At 39.2% G+C, this 22807-nt stretch overlaps 1 protein-coding gene across 7 annotated transcripts in view; it reads right to left on the bottom strand.

Moving 5' to 3' along the window:
- Window positions 1-22807, bottom strand: part of BCORL1 (BCL6 corepressor like 1) — a 1083397-nt gene that overhangs the window by 495498 nt on the left and 565092 nt on the right. For 6 of the 7 annotated variants that reach the window (XM_044057522.1, XM_044057520.1, XM_044057524.1 and 3 more), the window contains one exon: window positions 7401-7823. The exons of the other annotated variant lie outside the window; for it this stretch is intronic. In XM_044057522.1, coding sequence (XP_043913457.1) covers window positions 7401-7823 — 423 coding nt within the window. The remainder of the gene's footprint in view (window positions 1-7400; window positions 7824-22807) is intronic. 7 annotated transcript variants of the gene reach the window in all.

Here is a 22807-nt window from a genome sequence, read left to right as displayed (position 1 = left end):
ATCGTAGTAAAATGTGTGTTTTTTCATTTGGTGTTATTATAGGTGGAGGAGATGTTATTTATATTTGCTTTGTAGTTTTCGATGTTATGAGATTCAAGGTTATGAGTTTTAGATGTTTTGAATTTTTTATCTTATGGTCTCACTGTCTGAAATTAGATGTTATGAGTTTTCGATGTTTTGAAGTAGAACCGGTAAAATCTCCCTGCTACATCTACCTACGATTTATTGCACAGATACAATCTCCCTTCTAGATCTAGCTACTAATTACTGTACAGATACAATTTCCCGTCTACATCTACCTATGAATTACTGCACAGGTACAATCTTCCCTCTACATCTACCTATGAATTACTGCAAAGATACAATCTCCCTCCTATATCTACCTATGAATTATTGCAGATAAACTCTGCTTTCTAGTTCTACCTATGAATTATTGCACAGATATATAACCTCCCTTCTAGACCTACCTATGGATTACTGCACATATACAATCACCCTTCTAGATCTACCTATGAATTACTGCACAGATAGAATCTCCCTTCTATATCTGCCTATGAATTATTGCAAAGATGCAATCTCCCTTCTACATCTACCTGCAAATTATTGCACAGATGTAATCGCCCGTCTAGATCTACCTACGAATTACTGCACAGATACAAATTATTGCATAGATACAATCTCTCTTCTATATCTACCTACAAGTTATTACACAGATGCAATCTCCCTTCTATATCTACCTGCGAATTACTGCACAGATACACCCTCCTTTCTGGATCTACCTAAGAATTACTGCACAGATACAATCTCCCTTCTAGATCTACCTATGAATTACTGCACAGATACAATGTCACCTCTAGATCTACCTATAAATTACTGCACAGATACAATCTTCCTTCTACATCTATCTACACATTACTGCACAGATACAGTCCTCCTTTCTAGATTTACTTACAAATTATTGCACAGATACAATCTCCCTTCTAGATCTACCTATGAATTACTGCACAGATGCAAACTCCCTTCTAGCTCTACCTATCAATTATTATGGTACTAACCTGCTACTTTTTATAGCTGTCTCTTTTATTTAGGATTTGAATAAGGTCCAACAGGTTTGCTGTACGGCAAATGAGTATGCAAGAACTTTGCAGGATATGGATTTTTGTGTATGATGATTTCTATTTTAGATATCTGTGTGGAAGTAAGTTCTACACAGTTCTAAGTGTATTCCTTTGTTGTCAAAAGATTTAATAGGCCTTTAATTACGGACTCCATCATTTACTATGTTGACATGATGTAATCATGCCTATTTTTGTTTATGATGTATACTTTTATCTGTAGTTTATTCTTATCTGTTCAGACTGCTGTGAACCATGTACAAGTGTTATGCTTTTCTTTAGAGTTCCAGTATGCAGTCACTGTGATTAAGTATTATGTTAACACTGTCAGTCTTTTTATTTTGAAAGTGACTACTACTGGTATCCTGTGAGCTCCATCTCTGTTTTGGCTTGAAGTATTTCTGTGAAATTATTTAGGCTGATTTAACCTTTTGCAGTTTATACATGTTTTATCTTTCAATTGCATAAGGTAGCATTAGAATGTATACTACCATGTGCCCCAGATCATGAAGAGGTGTTTCACTTTTATGGATGGTACAGGAAAAGTTTCATCATCCATGAATGCTGCAACATTCACTGAAAACTTTTTTTTCTTTCTTTACACTTTGTTGAACAGATTAGTCCCACTAGGTTAGTGGCCTCTTTTCAGTGGAAACCCAAGGTGGCGTTCATACTTCTTCTTCTCTTTCGGCTGTTCCCGTTAGGGGTTGCCACAGTGGATCATCTGTTTCCATTTCTTCCTGTCCTCTGCATCTCCTTCTCATTCAGCCAATAGTAGCCAAATTTATGTCTGCACCCTGTTGGCTAACAGTACTGGTGGCGGTCGTTGTCAACACGGGCCAAGACTGATCCAGTATGGAAATCTGTATTGTTGTCCGCATATGTCATTTAGCAAAAGTTTTACACCGGACGCCTTTCCTGACGCAACCCTCCCCATTTATCCGGGCTTGGGAATGGCATGAAGAAATGCACTGGCTTGTGCATCCCCAGTGGCTGGGATTAAGTGATTAGGGGAAATTCAGCCAGGACACAAAGGAACTTTCCCTCTTTTTTCTGAGACACTACATCATGTCTGGCAATTAAGCAGCTGGAGTGTGTGTAGGAAGATGGACAGCATAGCTGGAGTGTGACTGGCAAGATGGACAGCATAGCTGGAGTATGAGTGGCAAGATGGACAGCATAGCTGGAGTGTGAGTGGCAAGATGGACAGCACAGCTGGACTGTGAGTGGCAAGATGGACAGCAGTAGTAGAGCAGATGTTTCAGTAGAGCTTAGGAGATTGGTGGAGGAGTGACACAAGTGACTTGGTGCTGAGGATATTTAAATAACAAGCATTTCTGAATGATGGTTTAGACAACGTGGTTTTACTCCATATGGTTAAAGAGGAGGAACCAAAGGCTTAGGAGCTTTCATTGAGCAAATGTTTGGAAAAGTGTTATCCAATGGATGTTGCTCTTCAGTTGTAAAATGCTCCTCTTACTGATGTATGCAGAATTTCCTTGGACAGGGAATAGGTTTGTACAGAACTTTTGTAACAGGATTCTCATGCATATTCCAAGGGGCAAGAGGTCAAAAATTATGCTGCAGTGGTGAAAGATTCTCGTTTTTTTTTTTTTGTGAGCAACATGTTCAAAGGGTTCCCTTTACAGGGTTTTCTAAATCTGTAATTAAAATTCAGTCTATGCTGGGCAAGCTTACTGACTGCTATGATGTCTGGAACAATAATATTGTCCCTTATGGATTTACTGTTCATGATTTAACAGCCTTTATTCATACCCTGAAAAAAATATTTTTTGCAAAGTAACATTTGAGGCTTTTGAGTTATCAGACTGCTTTATGCCCAAATATGAAAGTCAAAAATAATTATTTTCTTGGAACAATTACTTAGTGTCTTCTAAAAATATTTAGATGTAATGGAAGCTATTTTTTTCTGTTTTGGTCTTCTGATATAGCAGAGGCCAGATTCATGAATTTTATAAATTCACTGTAGAATGATATATTCTATACAGAGAGTACTTGATAGGCAATTATGGGCTGGTGGGTTATCACAGATAAAAGGTGCGGACATACATTACTTACACATTGCTGTGGGCATTATGGGGTGTAAAGCCTCTTCACATTACACATGCCAAAAAAATTCCAGTTGTTGTGGATCCTTTATTCTTCTTACTGGTTTAAATGTGGTATGAAGACATGTTTCTAAACAGTGTGCACTTTGGTGTACTAAATGTGACTCTTAGGGGCATGGATGGATGGACTGCCCTACTACAAATATGTTACTTGACTGAATAATTTAATTCAGAATGTAAAGATACTGTTAGAAGAGTCTTCTGCCATTCAATAAAAATCTGATACAGTTTTACAGACTGATGAGAAATGCAAATGATCAACGGTGGTGGGTGACACTGCTCTTGATCAGACAGAACACCATTCATTTTTTCACCTAGTTGTAAATTCAGACTCCTGCCTTGATATTTAAGAAGTATAATGTGCTTAGTAGGGGAAGATATTGGAAATGATAACAACAGTGGACTAAGGGAGGAAGGTGAAGTCACTATAGGAAAGAGGGTTAGTCAAATGAAAATAAAAAAATAAGAAATCTTAAAAATACCACGAAAGGAAAGGGGGTAATTATGTTACTGTTTCTTTCAATATTAACATTATACATGAAGAAATAGATGTTTGGTGATTTTGCATTGGGGTCATCGTATTTTACATTTGCTTGATATCTGCCATTTAATGCAATACCAAAACTAGCAATTTCAGCATCTGTGTGGCAGAAACGTATACTGGTCTTCTGGATGTGACACTTGGTCAGGCATTGCTATTCTTGTTAGCGATGGTGATGTTCACATCATCTACAGCTCTTGATGTCATTCTTAGAAGTAATATTTTTGTTTAATTGTTCTTTATACATCAAATGTTTTAAGTGAGAGGGCACAGGATATTTCATGACATAAAACCTTTTGTTTTGGTTACATCTGATATTATCCCAGGTGATATTAACTGTCAATTTATAGGCACTTCCACAGTGAAAATGACATATGAACAAGTACAGTAGAAAAAATGGAAAGTCATCCAGTTAGATTTGGAACAAACAAATTCTGTTCTCCAAATGTTTATACTGGCACAAGTTCTGTATGTGTTTCAGGATTTTTCAGGTAATCCAGGTGGGGCATTTTAATGGGCTAAAGAAGATGGCTATATATACATACATTACATATATATATATACATATATATATATATATATATATATATATATATATATATATATATATATATATATATATATATATATATAAATATATATATAAAACATATACACATATACACATACACACACATATATATATATATATATATATATATATATATATATACACACACACACATACACACACACACACACACACACACACACACACACACACACACACACACACACACGCACACACACACACACACACACACACACACAGTTTACTGTCAAATTCTCACACCTGCATTGTGCGAGAGTTCACATATCTGAATCGGAATGTCAGAAATTAAATAAGCAAACAAAAGCAAGACCGAATGAAGTATTTTGGAAAAGTCCACATCTCAGAAATGTCGACTTTACCGAAAATACCACACTTCCAGTCAAGAGCAACAAATGTTTTGCAGGGGGGGCACGCCTCCACTGCACCCCCCCCCCCCCGCTACTTATATATATAAACTTTGAGATCTCACTACATGAGGGAAAGGGTACATTTCCCGATTCCCACTACAGTGCAATCTGGATTCAAAATGTTGAATTCACAAAAGCGAATGCTTGTGTGCATTCGCTGTTGTGAGTTCAACATTTTGTTTTTTGTTATTTGCAAATGTTGAATTAGGGCATTCGGTCTTTCCAATTTGAATGAAGTCAAATCTCCCTTCTGATAGTAAACCTATATACACACACATACATACATATATATATATATATATATATATATATATATATACACACATATAAGGAGGAACATAACAGTCTCTTAGAATAAAGTTATATTTCCTAGACACAAATGAGGACTGGGGATATTAGATTTTTTATAAGGATTAGACAGCAGCACAAAAAGAAATGTTTTGTTTATGGAATGCCTCTGAATACAAGTCATCCTGGAAAAAGTTGCATTAGGAGATAATCCAGGGTTGTTTGAGTCTATTCCTTGTTTTGGAAAGAGACTCAGTCAGTTGTCCTCCCTTTCACTGCAATTTCAAAGGCCTTGCACTGGTCATTAAACATGATGAAGAGGGTCCTTGGACAAATACACTAGACAAAGAAAAGAATGTCAACCTTTATCACATGTACCTTTGGGTGAGGACAAGATTTAAGATACTCTGACCATCTTAAGTATGGAATAGGTAAAGCACATCTAGGAATATTGCCAGGAATTTCTTGGACTCTTTCCTGGGGATTATTTAGTTTCCAGAAGTCTGGTTATGCTGTTGAGGATGATAACAAAGGCACTCCCCACAGGAAATCCTAAACTTCCATAGTCAAAGTGTTTAAGCAGAAACAGACATGAAGGTTGGGATAAAAAAAACATGCAATTAGTACAATCTACAGATTCCTTGTAGGAAGGTGACAGACACGTAAAGAATAAACTAATGGTAGATGGGTAGCAGTTGTAGACTCTAGTTTCAACAGAGGTGTGGAGAATGGCTTGTACATTACAGAGATGAGCAACCCACCCGAGGAAGTTTCATGAATTTACTTTAAATGCCCCCACAAATATCAGTATACTCCTATAAGAATAGGGCTGATGTACCCAGGAGCCCCTCTCCCTCTTAGAGGTGTGTCACAGGGGAATCTGGGGCATGGATGTATGTATGTCTTTTAGAGCTGTCCTGAAATATATAACTTTAGTTGAAATCTCCACAACTTGCTGTTGAAATGTTTGCCAAGAACACTACACTTAATGTCATCTGAATACTTGCTGGGCATACTCCTAAAAGGAAATTGAACATGAGCATGCACTGCTTTACCTAGTCTTAATACTACCTAAAATGTTATCATAAGGAAATAGAAATTAGCTTGTGGGTTCTGTTTACAAATGACTGGTAGCCTTGAACTCAGTGATATGGAGATAAACAAGTATTGTGATTCCAAATTAAATAAATGTGTTGAACCCTAAGCAGGTAGACTGGAACTCTCCTAAAAGAGATGAATGCTTACCATACTGATGAAGACAGAGTAGATATCAGTGGATGGGCGAATTAGCTATGGTCTGAAGTAGTGAGTTATTATTTTAAAACCCTGAAATAACAGAAAGTTCTACATGTTATCATTGGTCTGGTTATACTACTTTATTATTGAGACAAATGACTGTGGATCTTTTATTCTCTTGCAGTGCCAATAAAGTTCCATTAAGTATAAACATGCCAGGGCTATATCCAGCTCTGTGGAACAGAGGGATTGTGAGTCAGTTGACAGCAAACATGGAAGGCTGTGAGGCTAAGGTACCAAGGATTTTAATAAAGCTACTGAAGAATTTTTTTTTGTTATTTTAATACAGGCTCAGCTATGTCTACACATGGTGCCTTCTGGTGAGTGTCTGGGGGAATCTTCAAAAACTAAACTGTTAAAAAAGTCTTCCATGGCATCATAGTCTCTAACAGTTGCAGATTAACAAGTGGAAAGGGAAAAAAATACATCCACAATTATGTGAGTTCTGCCACATAGTACAGCTACACACAATTCTATTATGTACTGATCTGAATTGTATTTGACATGCAAATTATCAAACGTGGCATTCTAAGTGTCCTCATAGTGTAGAGTGATAAAGCCCTACTGTGCCCAGACAACCTGCGTTTGTTTAATGGCACAGGTACTGAAGAGGGTTGAGCAAGGGAGGTTCAGTCATCTGGGGGGAAGGCAGCTTAGGTTCACTGCAATACCAGAACTAGGAGCCTGGTGGCTCCGTGCTGCAAGCAGTACACAGTTTGGTCAAGATTACTTGTGCAGAAGTGTGCATGTACTTCCCAATAGCAGCAACTGCGGAGTTTGTAAGGTTGCCATCAGGTGGTGGAGATAGGGCACACAACCCAACAGCAGTATGGCTGCACCTGCACCCTTGATCTCTCACCAGCCCCAGATGTGGACTGGGTTGAGCCCAGGGGATGTTAAAGAAGGTTTGGTAGATTTGGTGAACAGGACAGGAGCTGAAGGCAACTGATGGTCAAGGTGCGGGGGGGGGGGGTGCGCTGGCATTCTCTTTAGCACATTCTATTACTTCAGTGTGACATTCCCATCACATACCTTCACCAGCTATCCGTTTCTTCTTAGAATAGCCTGCTGTTTCTGCTTCTGCCTCATCTTCATCCTTCTCTGTGACATAGTCACCAGTACAGTATTTCTTGCTTTTCTCTCGCCTCCTCTTTCTTCTCTTAATTACCTTTGCTTCCTCCTCCTCATCAGAACTGACAGTGGATAAGCATTTTCCAGAGTCCCCTGCACCAATGTGCACTTCTTGTGGCTCCTGCTTCACTTTCTTGCAAGGGAAAGATGTTTTTTCCAGAAACTCTCTGATTTTTTTCCTCTTGCGGACAGATGTCTTGTGGCTTTTTCTTACCCTCAAAACCTCTGGTTTTGTCTCCTCTTCTTCATTATGGGAAAGCACATTGTCTTCCAAAGTAACATCACAGTCACCAGCCACATGTGCAGTAGAGCTGCAAACACTCCCTACAATATTAAAAGAAAATACACTCAATCACAGAATTACATACTAGGACAAAACAACAAGGAACTGCATCACAGGAATGTAACAGTGCATCCCTTTAACAACTGATACACCTCTAACAAAAGTATGCATATGACTTGTGCTCCCCGAAGAGAAACAATAAGTGAATTACACTATCTGTGTAGAGACCCAAAGTAAGAAACAAAATACTGGTGGTTTGACCAGGACAGGATAAACTTGACTGCTCTTTATCAACCAGTGTTGTGACAGTTTTGACTAACACCAATAGTTCTGTAGATTTTGAATTACTGTTTTCTAATTACTTTTATTTGTTACTATATCAATTATTAACAGCATTTTGTGCAATATCCACTGGATTGTAGAAAACTTGAGATATAAATAAAGACAGGAGCCATGTGACAAAGGTATGATTAGTGAAGCTGATCCCTTAGGAGCTGACCAGCGGTGGGGTAGGTGAAGGTGGAGACAGGGAGTTAGAGGCATTTTTGCCAGATCACCTTTTCATGGCTGAGGGGCACAGTTTTCAGCCAACAGCTACTAGTTCCTGGTGGAGACAATGAATATGGCCCAGTGACACTTGCAGACAAAATGTAGACTGCTTACCGGGTGACACAGTAGATAGGGCATATGTTGTCATAAGAGTGCCATACTAGAATATACTGATCTCCTCTTCGCCCACTACTCAATATCTTATAATATCTTATACACTAATTTCCCATTCGTAGAACCCAAAATCATGTGGAAAAGCTGGTGTCAAGACAGCTGGAGTATGACACAAAACTATTTAAATAAATAAATAAACACTGACTGAATCATTAATATCTTAATCAGAGGATGGCACTTCAAGGGTTCTGTATCGCCTCATACACTACACTACAACACACTACAATACACTGCACTACAACGCCAGCAATGGAGTATATTTCTAAATGACGGAGAGCTGGACAAAACTCAAAACATTCCTGAGCAGGAAGTTTTTGAGTTCTATCCAGGTCAACCAGTACATTCACCATCAGTTGCTAGCCTCATAACTCTCAGTTTTCTCAGGCGGTGTAACAAATGCCTGATGCTCACAGAATTATTGCTTAGCTTGTCTCTATCAATTACATAAACAAATTGGAGGCCTAACTCTCACAAACAAACAAAAGCTGTATGCAACACATACCACCAGAGAATTCCACTTAAATACACAGTAAACTATCATACTCTGATGCCATTAAAAATAGTCGCTGAAGCCTCTAAGACTTGGTAAATCTAGGACTCATCATAAATCAAACATTACAATACCTATTAACACTAGCACAGTAAAGGGTCCAAACCTAGTGCACCTATACACCCGTTTAGCAAAAGTGTGTCAGTGATTGGTGACTCCATTGTCAGACACACTGAATCAACCTTCATGAGGTTGGACAAAGCAAGCATGATAGTGTGGTGCTTTTCAGAAGACAAGACTCAATTAGGATCAACTACATTAACCACATGCACTGCCTGCCACAGATGACCTTAACCTATGCATCTTTACAATGCCTAGTAATCCCTTCAAGAAACAAGTCCGGTACACCATCTTAGTTTTCACAAAATTCAGATAGTTAAACCTTTCTTTGTTCTCTAAGGCACCACTGAGATGCACAATATGCTTTCTTGCTCTGTCCTCCAAGAGGAACAGCTTCTGGATATACACAATTTGACTGCTCAACTCCAACTAATTTCTTACATCCACCATTCTCTCTTGTAGTGGTATTACTACATTCTTTTAGAAACTCAATGGAATTATTTCTAGACAAATAAAGTTGCTTCACTTGATTCCATACCCCTGAACCACTTTCTTGTAGATCCATCTTAGAGACAGCTTCATGGCTGCCTGCTTCAGTAGATGTAGCTCCATATCCATGAGGTGCCCCTCATTATCCTTCTTATCCCTCACAGACAGTCTCTTTACTTATTCACATGTCTAAGGATGGCATCATATACATGACTGATAAACAGCTACCTCTTGCACCAATCTCACATCAAAAATACACACCTTAGTCTAAAAGATAAAAAAATATTAATTCAATTCACTTTTGCTCAATACAGGGACTGAAGAGAGTGACCAACCTTTGAAACACTGCAGGACATCTCCCATTTACTAATGGATGTTGATAAGCAAACACTAAACCAGCTCTCAAGAACAGATTCACTGATCAGTATGGCCATTACACCTTCCACTCAATGGATATACTGCCATGTTAATTTGTAATCACCACACAAACATAGTGCACTTTCCCTCTTTACCACTTGAACAAAAGGCAGAGCCCATTCACTATGCATTATTAGAACACATTTTTTATGTTATTACTTTTATCAGCTCTTTTGATACATGGGTGGCAGGGACTGCCTATTACTGAACTTTTAAAAAACTTTTGGATATGGTGTTTTCACAACATGGAGCACACATTACCTTTAGAAACACTTCAGCACTTCCTCATCTGACTCTGAACTACACATCACTTCCAGTTTTACCCAAAAGTCTGTAACGAGTTCCTCCCACACAAAGCACAACTACCTCCTGTCACAACAACTGCCCTTTTCGCTATTCATAGCACATGTGACCAATAATGATGAATACTAGAGAGACACAATTTTGACTAGTGTGGATGATAAGCTCTCTCCAATACTCATTTAACTATTGTGGCTTGTAAAGACTTATTTATTCTGGAAACAATGGCTGTAACATTTTCACAACCAACCTGGATGTCAACACTTTTGTTTATCCACTACAGAAGTAAACATAAATGACTAATTCACTGTTTATCACTAAAAGCATTTCCATTTCCAGTTTAGAAACATCTTAATTTACTTTGGGCTGTATTTTACTATGACATGCTAGATACGTTTGTCCTGTCTTCCCATGCCTTCAGCATTTTGCTTCTTTAAGTCTTGTAGGCATGCTCCATACAATTACAGTGATGAAATATTTTTCTTTCTGTTAATGTCTGAATTCTGACTTTATGAACTGTAATGTTACAGAATGTTCAGTCAGGCCGTTTTTTTGAAAGTCATCCCCTTATGTTAAAAATGAATATAACACAAGTAAGCAGGATGTTACAACATTTAATAGAAGGATGAATGAAGATAGAAAGATAATTACTAAGAATTGGGGCATATTAGAATCTATGCCAGAGTTGAAACAATATATAGGTGAGAAACCTAGTTTTGCTTATAGAAACTGCCCCAATCTTAAGAGAAGATTATGTTATAAGGATTTCTCTGGTGGCAGTAATAAATGTGCTGTAACAAAAGCTGGAATATATCTGTGTTTCAGCTGTGTAGGTTGTAAGTACATTACTACTGATAATTATTTTGTACATCCAAAAATGAATAGAAAATTTAGTTTCTCTTGTTTTACAACATGTAATACAACTATTACTGTTCATCTTGCCACCAGTGTTAAATGCCCTTCATTTTATATAGGAAAATGTGCACGTCAGTTAAAAGATCATATCATAGAGTGCTATTCGGAAATACGTAAGCAACTGGCTACTAATGCCTTAGCTAGGCATACCTTGGAAATGAGGTACAGACATGACATGGAATCTGACTCGTTACCTGGAATTAATGCTATGGTCAGTATTAAAACAATATTAAAAGTGAAGCAGAATTGTTTGGACTGACATTTTAAATCCTTACAACTGATGCATTCTGTTTTTAAATCTGTACTGTTACATTGTATATGTTTTCATTATATTTCTTTAAGAATCTTGGGTGATGACTGTGAATGCTTCAGATTGGTAGGCTGTGTCATGTGATTATTTTAAATGTTATATTAAGTGATTGTATACATTGTATACACTTTTGTAGTTTGATTAAACTGCACTGAGAAAGTCTATCTGCCCAAAAGCTTTGCTGCTATTTGAGTTCAAATTAAAATTTTAAGATACTAAGCATTTCTGTAGTCCGGAGTTTTTGTTTTATGAACTGTGGTAACAGGTTGCTCGTGCTTATCTGTTCAGTATCTCTGCCATTTCTACACTCAGTGTTATTTCAAATGCTCCTATAAATATGAAATCTGATTCAGATAACAGCTTTCTTGACAAGCTTTGTTAACAATACAACTTAACAAATGCATCTTTTAATACATATGTTAAGCTATCAAACAGCACAAAATTCACAGTTTACTGCAGAGTGCCACAGTTTCATTGGCCAGAGATCAATATTTAACATGAAATATTTCCACTTTTATTAGTGGCTTGAGTTCAAAATGCTCCCTTAACACTTCACCAATTTTCTAGTAGCTCTTTTCTTTTGTTTTTAGTGACTAAAACAAGTTTTAAGAGTATTCATTTTGTAGAAGCACCCATCAAGCTATGCAATGTCAAGTACTGTCACTTGTCATGAAAACTGTTCAATTCTCTCAAAATATCCTGACCACAGTTCCACAGCCAGCTTAGATTCATCAGTTATTCCCAAATTACTTCATCCAGAATGGCAAGCGTTAATATATTACACGCACTAATTACTTTCAACCTTCACTGTACTCTATTCTACTCCTTCTACACAATTCTAATTATTCTGTAAACTCTTTTAACAGTTATAATTTGATAAACTCGGCATAGATCGTTCACTTTATTACTTAAAATAAATATTTTGTCAACAATCGACTTCTCATCTGCCCATTTATGATACTGCACATATAAGTCTATCCTATACTTGTGAATCATGTGACTTGGAAATTCATAGTCTTGGCCTCAGCGCTTCATTCAGTGACATAAGCATCTATACTTTCTGGTAGGCCTGGTGACCACATGGAAAAACAATGGTAGATATATGGCATGTTTTTCCTGTTTTACAATAATTAGAAAACTTCTGCCACATCAAATTACCCTCTCTTCTTCCACTTTAAAACTCAAAAATAATACTTCAGTGCTTGTTCCACTCTATGCAGAAATATAGCATGCAATCTATTTATGCTTCTCTGATATAGTGCTAGCAGTTAGGAAAAAATTAATTTCTAGAATCCACCATTTTCAGTTTTCATGCACACTACCCTAGAAAAAGATTTCCTATGGAATGTAGCTGATCATTTAAAAAAAAAAAATGAAAAAAATGATTTTTAATTTGTTTTTACACAATTTAGCTTATTTTATTCAGAAATACAAATAACTACATGCAAAAAAAAAAAAAAAAACTACATGCTGCCAGCTTCAGCAACTTTTATTTTTAGGTTGCAAAATAATGTACAAGAAACCAGACCATATGACATACATATGAGATTCTGACAGGGATCAATGCAACACTATTATTTTTGAGCTGATTCTGGCCCGCTTTCCTCAGTGGACACCAAGCCTGTCTCTCACAGTTCACCCAAAGGACCTATTTGTTCCCTGTGGTGAAATGCCCTACTGCCCATTCATTCCACTGGAGTTAGAGATGAGCAAAGCAGGAGCATTTTATTTTATTTTTTTGTTCTTTGTTAAACCCTACTCCCTTGTACATGCTCAGCAACATCCAGAGTGCTGGCATACAATGCACTTTCACAATGCATCTCAACACATGCACGAGTGATATCATCTGCCCCCTTGCAAATACAGTCTCAACGTGATCCCTCATCCACACCAGTGATTCTATCCTGACCAGTGTGTGCCTTAAAAATAGATCCCCATCCCTCTAGCAAAGATACATCAGCAGGCTAAGCCTCACCATTAGCACTCCCACCCAAGCCTGCTGAAAAAGGTGCTGCAGCCACTAACCAAACTCAGGTCATCAGGGTTGTAGTTAGGATTCTCTCTCTCTATGCCAATGGAGGTGGCTACCAATATTCTTAAAGATTCACATGCATGTATAAATATTACACAATGCAAAAAAGGCACTCTCTTTCTCTCGCCACTAGTTCCCACTCCTGTAAAAAGAATGGACTGGTTTAACAACAGTTTTGATAATGCTTTCAAGAGAAAAAAAGGGGTGTCATGATGGAAATCCAAATCCTGTGGGGAAAAAAAGGAATTCTTGAAAGACAGGGGCTTTGACTTTTGCAGTTCTATTAGAAGAGGTGAAAGCTACCAAAAGTAGAATATTCTAAGAAATAAACTTCAGAGCCGTCAAATGAAACAGTTAACTAAGGGGTGAATAAAGTGTCAGTCATGATGTTCAATCCCATGGAGAAGAAATGTTCTTCAATGTAGAATGAAGCTGCAGAACCCCTTTCAGGGACAGCTTAACCACTTAGTACTGGGTAACATTTCTGTCCTCTACAAAGTCTTGAGGTAGAGAGATATCTGAAATATGCAGTACAACCACAGAACAACTGAGACTTAAGTCAGAGAAGTGCTTGAGATAAATCAGTGGTAAAGGATATCTCTCCTCATAGAATAAGGTTAATCTCACAGAACAAGAAGAGGAGCAATTGCAAAGTGCTGAAGGGAAAATAAGGGAGTACTTGGACATGTGCATGTTTAGAAAGGTTATTTTTTGATAAATCTGGGGCACAAAAACATTTAGCACAACTTAGGTAACAGAATGTAGAAACGGTTGTTGCCAAACCTAGGGAGCCTATAACAAGAAAAACAACTAGAGATCCTGCAGCGGTACTAGTGATATCAGAGGAATGTGGAAACCAAGAAAAGGCACACATGGAAATATTTATGGAAGAAAATATTTAATTATGCCAAAGTTAGAGCCAGGTGAGAGTTAACAAATAATAGCTAAGACAGTAAGAGATCAGATAAAAAACTGTGCCGTATAATCAATCAACAGGGAGGTCTCCAGGAACCAATGGTATTTCAGTGGAACTATGAAAGCCAGTAGGGAAGAAAGTGATAAAGATCTGGAAGGTTTTATTTAACAACAGTTTAAAATGGGAAAGCACCAGCATATTGGAATAAAGCTGTGGTGATTGTATTACCCAAAGAGGGTAAAGACCCTTTAGACCCAGTTTCATAAAGACCAGTTCAATTTTAAACCCGGATTGTAAACTGTTTATCTATACACTAGCTAAGAGACTGGTACAGGTGTTGCCAAAGCTGATAGATATGAATCAATTTATTTTTTGAGGGGATGCAAACATTTGACCAGGGGGAAAAAAAGTGTAAGAAAATGCCACTACTGCTGCCTGGTCTTGATGCAGAGAAAACATTCAATACAGTCAACTGGGATTTTAGTAGAAAGCCAATAGAAGCATAAATGCTCCCTGATAAAAAATAGCATTGAATAGGATACAGGAATGGTTGGAGGTAAGAAGTAAGGTGAGACGGCTCCTATCTGAGAAGCTGTAGATGAACAGGGGGACATGGCAGGGATGACCTCTTTCCCCTTTGTTATTTGCTTTACATTCAGAGCCAATAGCAAAGAAAATATGGGTCTCACAAATTCAAGGATAATCAAAAAGGTTTGCTATATGCGTAGATGATATTACTTTGTACTTGATAAATCCAAAAAAGGACATAGCATTCTGAGACAGTTTCAGGTCTTTTCAGGACATAAAGTTAAGATAAAACAAAGGTAGTAGGTATAAACTGTGTAGTCACAAATTAATTGGTTCAATAATTCTCATATGTATGGGGACATAAGATGAAGTACTTAGGTGAACAGATTAAAGAGGATCCCTTTATGACAGTCAAGGATATGAAGGAAGAGATTAAAAGCACAGTTGTGTAAGTGAACTTACCATAACAGCAGGTGTCTGAATGATCAGTACTGTAGTAGCCTTAGCCATAGGGTTATATCCTAACTAAAACAAAACTGAACAGCCTCCAAAGCTTCATGGCACCTTCCAAGTGCCCAAAATGTCTGGCAGCTTGACCTGAGCTGACTAAAAGACAAGTCTGGGTGCCAAGCCCTTCAGAACTTTCCTGCCAACAGAGAGGAAAGCTGAGCTCTGAAACGACAATGCTAAGAAGAATAAAAAATAAATAACCGCATCCTGGCATAAATAACACACCAAAAACAAGGGAGCTGGGTGGGAGGAGTGACTACTGAAGCAGTAATCATTCTAACATCTACTGTAATAGTAACTTTACTTACACAACTGTACTACAATCAGCATATTGACCACTGCTGCAGCAGTCTTATCTGTATGGGTAGATTACCACAGTGTACAACATTTAGGAGGTGGAAAGAAAAGAGACCAGAAGCCCCTAAAGAACGGTCTTTGCAAAGCCAGAACTAGACCTAGAAAAGGAAACACATTTATAGTGCTTTAAATATGTATAGAGGACCAAGTAGCAGCTTCTAGAATCCAAACCTTTCCTAAAAGCCATAGATGAAGCCAAGGCCCTGGTAGAGTGTGCCTTGATCCTACCTGGAAATTTTTTTGTTGCAGTGAGTATAACAAAAGGTAATAGTCTTAGACATCTATTTTGAAATAGTCTGTTTTGACACAGGATCTCGCTTCTTTTTACCTTCACAAGACATGATCAAGTGATCTGAAAGATTTAATTCTGTCAAGATAGTAGCAGAGTTGTCCGTTCACATCAAAAGTTTGGAGTATCTTTTCTCTCCCATTTTTGGGTTCAGAAAAGAAAACCAGGAGACAGTTTGGCTACAAGTAAATTCTGATACCACTTTAGGCATAAAAGGACTACATCTCAAATAAACTCTGTCCCTGTAGAAAAAAGAGATAGGGCTGACTCACCATAAGAGCATGCAACTCAGACACCTTTCTTGCAGAGATCAGAGCAATCAGTAAAACTGTTTTCCATTTTAAGAACCTCAAGTAGCCAAGTTAGCTGGTTCAAATGGATTAAGTGTTAGCTTTTTAACACAAAATTAAGATGCCAAAGAGGGGTCATTGGTTTTCTTGGAGGCCAAGAATGTTAAAACTGGTTGAATCTGATAAATGGACCATATCTGGAAGTTTCCTCCTAGGTTTCTAACATAGCTGAAGAAGGCCTTATGATTGTCTTTTGAGTCCTTGGCGATTTTTCTCTCAAAATTTGCCTTGGATGATTTTATGAGAGCTCTTAGGTTTTTACTTATAATGATCAAAGGTGTCTTACCTTTCAAGGATTTTGCTCTATCTTGTAGTAGCTTCCTCCTTTTGTTGTAGAGCTTGTTTATGGCTGGGGTCCACCAGACTGGACGCTTGCCTTTGGTACAAAGAGTCTTAGTTTTGTTTGGGATTGCCTGATCCATGCAGTCCTGTAGGTGCTGGTAGAAGGCATTTGTAAGTGATTCAGCGGTTTGAGTAATGTTTACCACTGGCTCAGGGGCCTTAAAGGAGACCACACTAGGTTTTAGAAGTGTGAAGTCGGCTTTTGAGAAGTTTTTCACTGTGGTCTTTTTTATTTCAGCTGGGGGCGGGATGAGGACCTCCAGCGAGATTGGTTTATGATCTGATCTCACCAGTGAGGGGTATACTTCCAGTGTTGAACATTGTGATCCCATGTCCGTGATGATGAGATCAAGTATGTTTTCTCCTCTTGTGGGGATGGTGACTAGTTGTTCCATGGCATTTGAGTTTATGAACTCCAGGAACCTTTGGGCTAGAGTGTTTGGGCTTGAGTAGTGTTCCCAGTCTATATTAGGGTAGTTGAAGTCACCTAGTATGATGGTGTTTGGAGATACATTTATCCCTCCATTGTTTTCAGGAAGGCCATGTGAGGTTCCTGAGTTTGAGGGTGGCCTGTAACATGCTACAAATTGCAGAGCAGTCTTGCCTATGGTTAATTGCACCTGGATGGTCTCTGATGCATCGTCGTTGCCACCAACCTTGAGGTGTGGGTGTCCTTTATGAATATGGACACCCCTCCTTTCTTGGTGTTGTCTAGATTTTGGGGCGGAGCATGATATGAGGTGAAACCTGCTAGTGCTGGGGTGCTCTCAGGAGCCTTGAACCAGGTTTCTGTCACAGCACAGACATCGATGTTCTCCATACTGAGAAGGGCCTCGAGTGCGTGCATCTTGAGATTGAGACTTCTGGCATTGAGCAGCTTACCCTTAGTTTTTACTTTTTGTGTTCTAGGGTGGTAGGTTTAGAATTTGAGCCTTGCCTAAAAAGGCACTATGGGGTGGCAAGAGCCTTTGCCAATATCCGGAAGCCTAGGGGTGACAGGTGCAAGCCGTCCCTTATGAAGCAGCGTGGCTTGTCCAGCATGTCATCCCAGGCAGACAGACATTGGATCCCCTTTGAATGACACCAGAATTTAAGCCAATTATTAAAGCTGATCATCTTATCACTGTATTGTGGCATCATTCTAGGTGAAGGTAGGATACTGCTCAAGGTCAGGGTCATACCTGCATGGGCTACATAATCAGAGAGCTCCTCAATGTCTCTTTTCATGTAGTCCAAGGAGGTACGTCTCAGGTCGTTGACACCAGCGTGGACAATGACTGAGTCGTACTTGTACCTGCTGTTGAGAGACCTGAGTGCTTGTGTTATGTGGCGGATTCTAGCGCCCGACAGGCAGCTTACTGTGACCTTCTCCTTACTCAGTCTGGTGAGCGGGTGTCTGACTATGGAGTCACCTATGACAAGTATGTTTGGTGTTGTATTTGGCCTTAAGGGCAGAGACTGCTTTGCACACTGATTTTGTTGTTTATGTGTTGTTTGTGTGGTGTATTGAGTTTGCAGTTGCTTGGGTGTCTGCTTTGGAGGCCTCTGCTGTTTAGGTAAATTTTTACTCAGAGCCTCCGAGTATGTCTTAGTGTGTTTATGTGCTTGATTCAGTGATGTGGTTGAGTTATGTGAGACTGGTATTGTGGTGTGTGTAGTTGCCTTCTCCTCTTGCCTGGTCTTGCCAGTCCTGAGTTGAGAGAGCTCAGCCTCCAGTCTGGCTAAATAGCTGCATCTCTCACAAGTGTTAGTGTTACGTGGGAGGAGGAGAGGGTTGTCCGTGTACATGAGGCAATTGTAACATTGTCTCAGAATTCCCAGATTCACCAACTCACAGAACAAGAAGAGGAGCAATTGCAAAGTGCTGAAGGGAAAATAAGGGAGTACTTGGACATGTGCATGTTTAGAAAGGTTATTTTTTGATAAATCTGGAGCACAAAAACATTTAGCACAACTTAGGTAACAGAATGTAGAAACGGTTGTTGCCAAACCTAGGGAGCCTATAACAAGAAAAACAACTAGAGATCCTGCAGCGGTACTAGTGATATCAGAGGAATGTGGAAACCAAGAAAAGGCACACATGGAAATATTTATGGAAGAAAATATTTAATTATGCCAAAGTTAGAGGCAGGTGAGGGTTAACAAATAATAGCTAAGACAGTAAGAGATCAGATAAAAAACTGTGCCGTATAATCAATCAACAGGGAGGTCTCCAGGAACCAATGGTATTTCAGTGGAACTATGAAAGCCAGTAGGGAAGAAAGTGATAAAGATCTGGAAGGTTTTATTTAACAACAGTTTAAAATGGGAAAGCACCAGCATATTGGAAAAAAGCTGTGGTGATTGTATTACCCAAAGAGGGTAAAGACCCTTTAGACCCAGTTTCATAAAGACCAGTTCAATTTTAAACCCGGATTGTAAACTGTTTATCTATACACTAGCTAAGAGACTGGTACAGGTGTTGCCAAAGCTGATAGATATGAATCAATTTATTTTTTGAGGGGATGCAAACATTTGACCAGGGGGAAAAAAAGTGTAAGAAAATGCCACTACTGCTGCCTGGTCTTGATGCAGAGAAAACATTCAATACAGTCAACTGGGATTTTAGTAGAAAGCCAATAGAAGCATAAATGCTCCCTGATAAAAAAATAGCATTGAATAGGATACATGAATGGTTGGAGGTAAGAAGTAAGGTGAGAAGGCTCCTATCTGAGAAGCTGTAGATGAACAGGGGAACATGGCAGGGATGACCTCTTTCCCCTTTGTTATTTGCTTTACATTCAGAGCCAATAGCAAAGAAAATATGGGTCTCACAAATTCAAGGATAATCAAAAAGGTTTGCTATATGCGTAGATGATATTACTTTGTACTTGATAAATCCAAAAAAGGACATAGCATTCTGAGACAGTTTCAGGTCTTTTCAGGACATAAAGTTAAGATAAAACAAAGGTAGTAGGTATAAACTGTGTAGTCACAAATTAATTGGTTCAATAATTCTCATATGTATGGGGACATAAGATGAAGTACTTAGGTGAACAGAATAAAGAGGATCCCTTTATGACAGTCAAGGATATGAAGGAAGAGATTAAAAGCACAGTTGTGTAAGTGAACTTACCATAACAGCAGGTGTCTGAATGATCAGTACTGTAGTAGCCTTAGCCATAGGGGTTATATCCTAACAAAAACAAAACTGAACAGCCTCCAAAGCTTCATGGCACCTTCCAAGTGCCCAAAATGTCTGGCAGCTTGACCTGAGCTGACTAAAAGACAAGTCTGGGTGCCAAGCCCTTCAGAACTTTCCTGCCAACAGAGAGGAAAGCTGAGCTCTGAAACGACAATGCTAAGAAGAATAAAAAATAAATAACCGCATCCTGGCATAAATAACACACCAAAAACAAGGGAGCTGGGTGGGAGGAGTGACTACTGAAGCAGTAATCATTCTAACATCTACTGTAATAGTAACTTTACTTACACAACTGTACTACAATCATCATATTGACCACTGCTGCAGCAGTCTTATCTGTATGGGTAGATTACCACAGTGTACTACATTTAGGAGGTGGAAAGAAAGGAGACCAGAAGCCCCTAAAGAACGGTCTTTGCAAAGCCAGAACTAGACCTAGAAAAGGAAACACATTTATAGTGCTTTAAATATGTATAGAGGACCAAGTAGCAGCTTCTAGAATCCAAACCTTTCCTAAAAGCCATAGATGAAGCCAAGGCCCTGGTAGAGTGTGCCTTGATCCTACCTGGAAATTTTTTTGTTGCAGTGAGTATAACAAAAGGTAATAGTCTTAGACATCTATTTTGAAATTGTCTGTTTTGACACAGGATCTCACTTCTTTTTACCTTCACAAGACATGATCAAGTGATCTGAAAGATTTAATTCTGTCAAGATAGTAGCAGAGTTGTCCGTTCACATCAAAAGTTTGGAGTATCTTTTCTCTCTCATTTTTGGGTTCATAGGTTCATAGGTTCATACTAGGCTATCTGCCCGAGGGCATTTACAAGCCTAGCCCATCGTTTTGTGGCTTACGCCACCCCTTTAGTATGGGGAACTATACCCATTATTTTGCTGTGCCTCTGTCGAGCAGTGACACTGAGGTAATCCCTGGGGTATATCTGCGATCTCCCATCCATTGGTCAAGATTTCTCTTGAACAAGGCCAGCGAGGTGCTCTGCCTCACATGTACCGGGAGATTTTGTTCCACAGCATAGGGAGTCTTTGGGTGATGAATCTATCCCTCAAGCACGTCCTATTAATAGCCGTGTCAAGGTTTAAGTCTCCCGCCCTTGTGGCTCTGATGGATCTAGGTTTTTTGAGGTGAAGCATATTCATCAAATCTGGGGTTGACATGGCCTTGTATGTTAGGCAAAGGTCACCTCTGAGCAGTAGCGACTGAATAGAGCTGGAGTTCTTTCAGTCGGGCAGCATAGGACAGATTTTTGAGACCCTTTATCCTTTTGGTGAGGAACTTTTGTGGCCTCTCCAGCTGCTGCAAGTGTCGGGTCAGATACATTCCGAATGGGGCATTGTACTCAATCATTGGTCTGATGAGTGATGAGTAAAGGAGACTATGACCTCCCTTGATCTAGATGAGAATCCCTTCATGATAAGGTGGGCAATGTAGAAGGTCTTCCTAACTACTTTAGCTACATGGGTGTCGAATGACAGACTACTATCAACCTGGGTCCCCAGGTCCCTGATAACTTCTTCTGTGCTCAGTGGATTGCCACCTATTTGGTAGCTAGGGGTAACCTTGTTTTTCCCGAAGAATATGACTATGCATTTTTTGGCATTTAACTTTAGGCCGTGGCTCTGGCACCAGTTATCCGTTTCTGTGAGACCCTTCTGAAGGATATCTGTGTCAGATGTGTTTTCTACTATGGCGCCCAGTTTGCAGTCATCTGCAAACTTTGTCAGCTCATAACCCTCCTGTGTTTGGTTGTACTTGGAAAAGTAGATGCCAAACAAGAGTGGGCTCAGGACTGAGCCCTGTGGGACACCACTTGTGACAGGCTTTGAGTCTGACATGGCGCCAGCAGCTCTGACCCTGTGGGTTCTGTCACTCAGCCAGTTTGCAACCCATCTTGTGATGTATGGGTTGACATTTAAGCTGATGAGTTTTTCAATGATACCCGAATGGGGTATTGTATCGAAGGCCTTAGCCAGATCGAGGTAGGCTGTATGGACTGCCTTTCCCTCATCAAAGGCTTTGGTGACTGTTTTGAAAAAGTCAACCAAGTTTAAAAGGCATGATCTGCCTTTGACAAAGCCAAACTGGGTTGGATCCAAAGTCTGCAAATTCCCTACGTCTTTATTTATGAGGTCCATTATGATCCTCTCCATGGCTTTGCAGATAAGGCTTGTCAAGCTAATGGGCCGGTAATTTCCAGGGTCGGTGGAGGCACCGCCTTTGTGAAGTGGTACCACAGTTGCAGTGCGCCACTCCTGGAGTGCGTATCCAGAGGTAAGACTTTGATTAAACAGCTGTCCTAGCTGTGGGTTTAATTCCTCATTGAGTTCATGGAGCACACAGCCGGGGACACCATCAGGTCCCATGGATGCTGTGTTTTTGCTTTGGAGAGAGCAGTTCTCACTTGGGCTGGAGATGTTTGGGGGCTGCAATCGTTTGGTATAGATATCTCTCCTTTTGGGGAGGGGAGAAGTTTGCACTGAACCTGTCAGCCAGTATGTTGGCAATGTCTGTAGGATCAGTAATCTTCACATCATTTGAACTAGCTCTGAGCATATCTGGGAGTTTCCTCCCAGGTTTCTAACATAGCTAAAGAAGGCCTTATGATTGTCTTTTGAGTCTTTAGCTATTTTTCTCTCGAAATTTGCTTTGGATAATTTTATGAGAGCTCTTAGTTTTTTACTTATAGTGATCAAGGGTGTCTTACCTTTTAAGAATTTTGCTCTATCTTGTAGTAGCT

This window comes from Protopterus annectens, chromosome 15.part0 (assembly GCF_019279795.1).
Source record: "Protopterus annectens isolate FY-2018-M chromosome 15.part0, PAN1.0, whole genome shotgun sequence".
Classification (NCBI taxonomy): domain Eukaryota; kingdom Metazoa; phylum Chordata; order Ceratodontiformes; family Protopteridae; genus Protopterus; species Protopterus annectens.
Note: the sequence above shows the minus strand (reverse complement) of the source record. Positions and strands in the feature narration are given on the sequence as shown.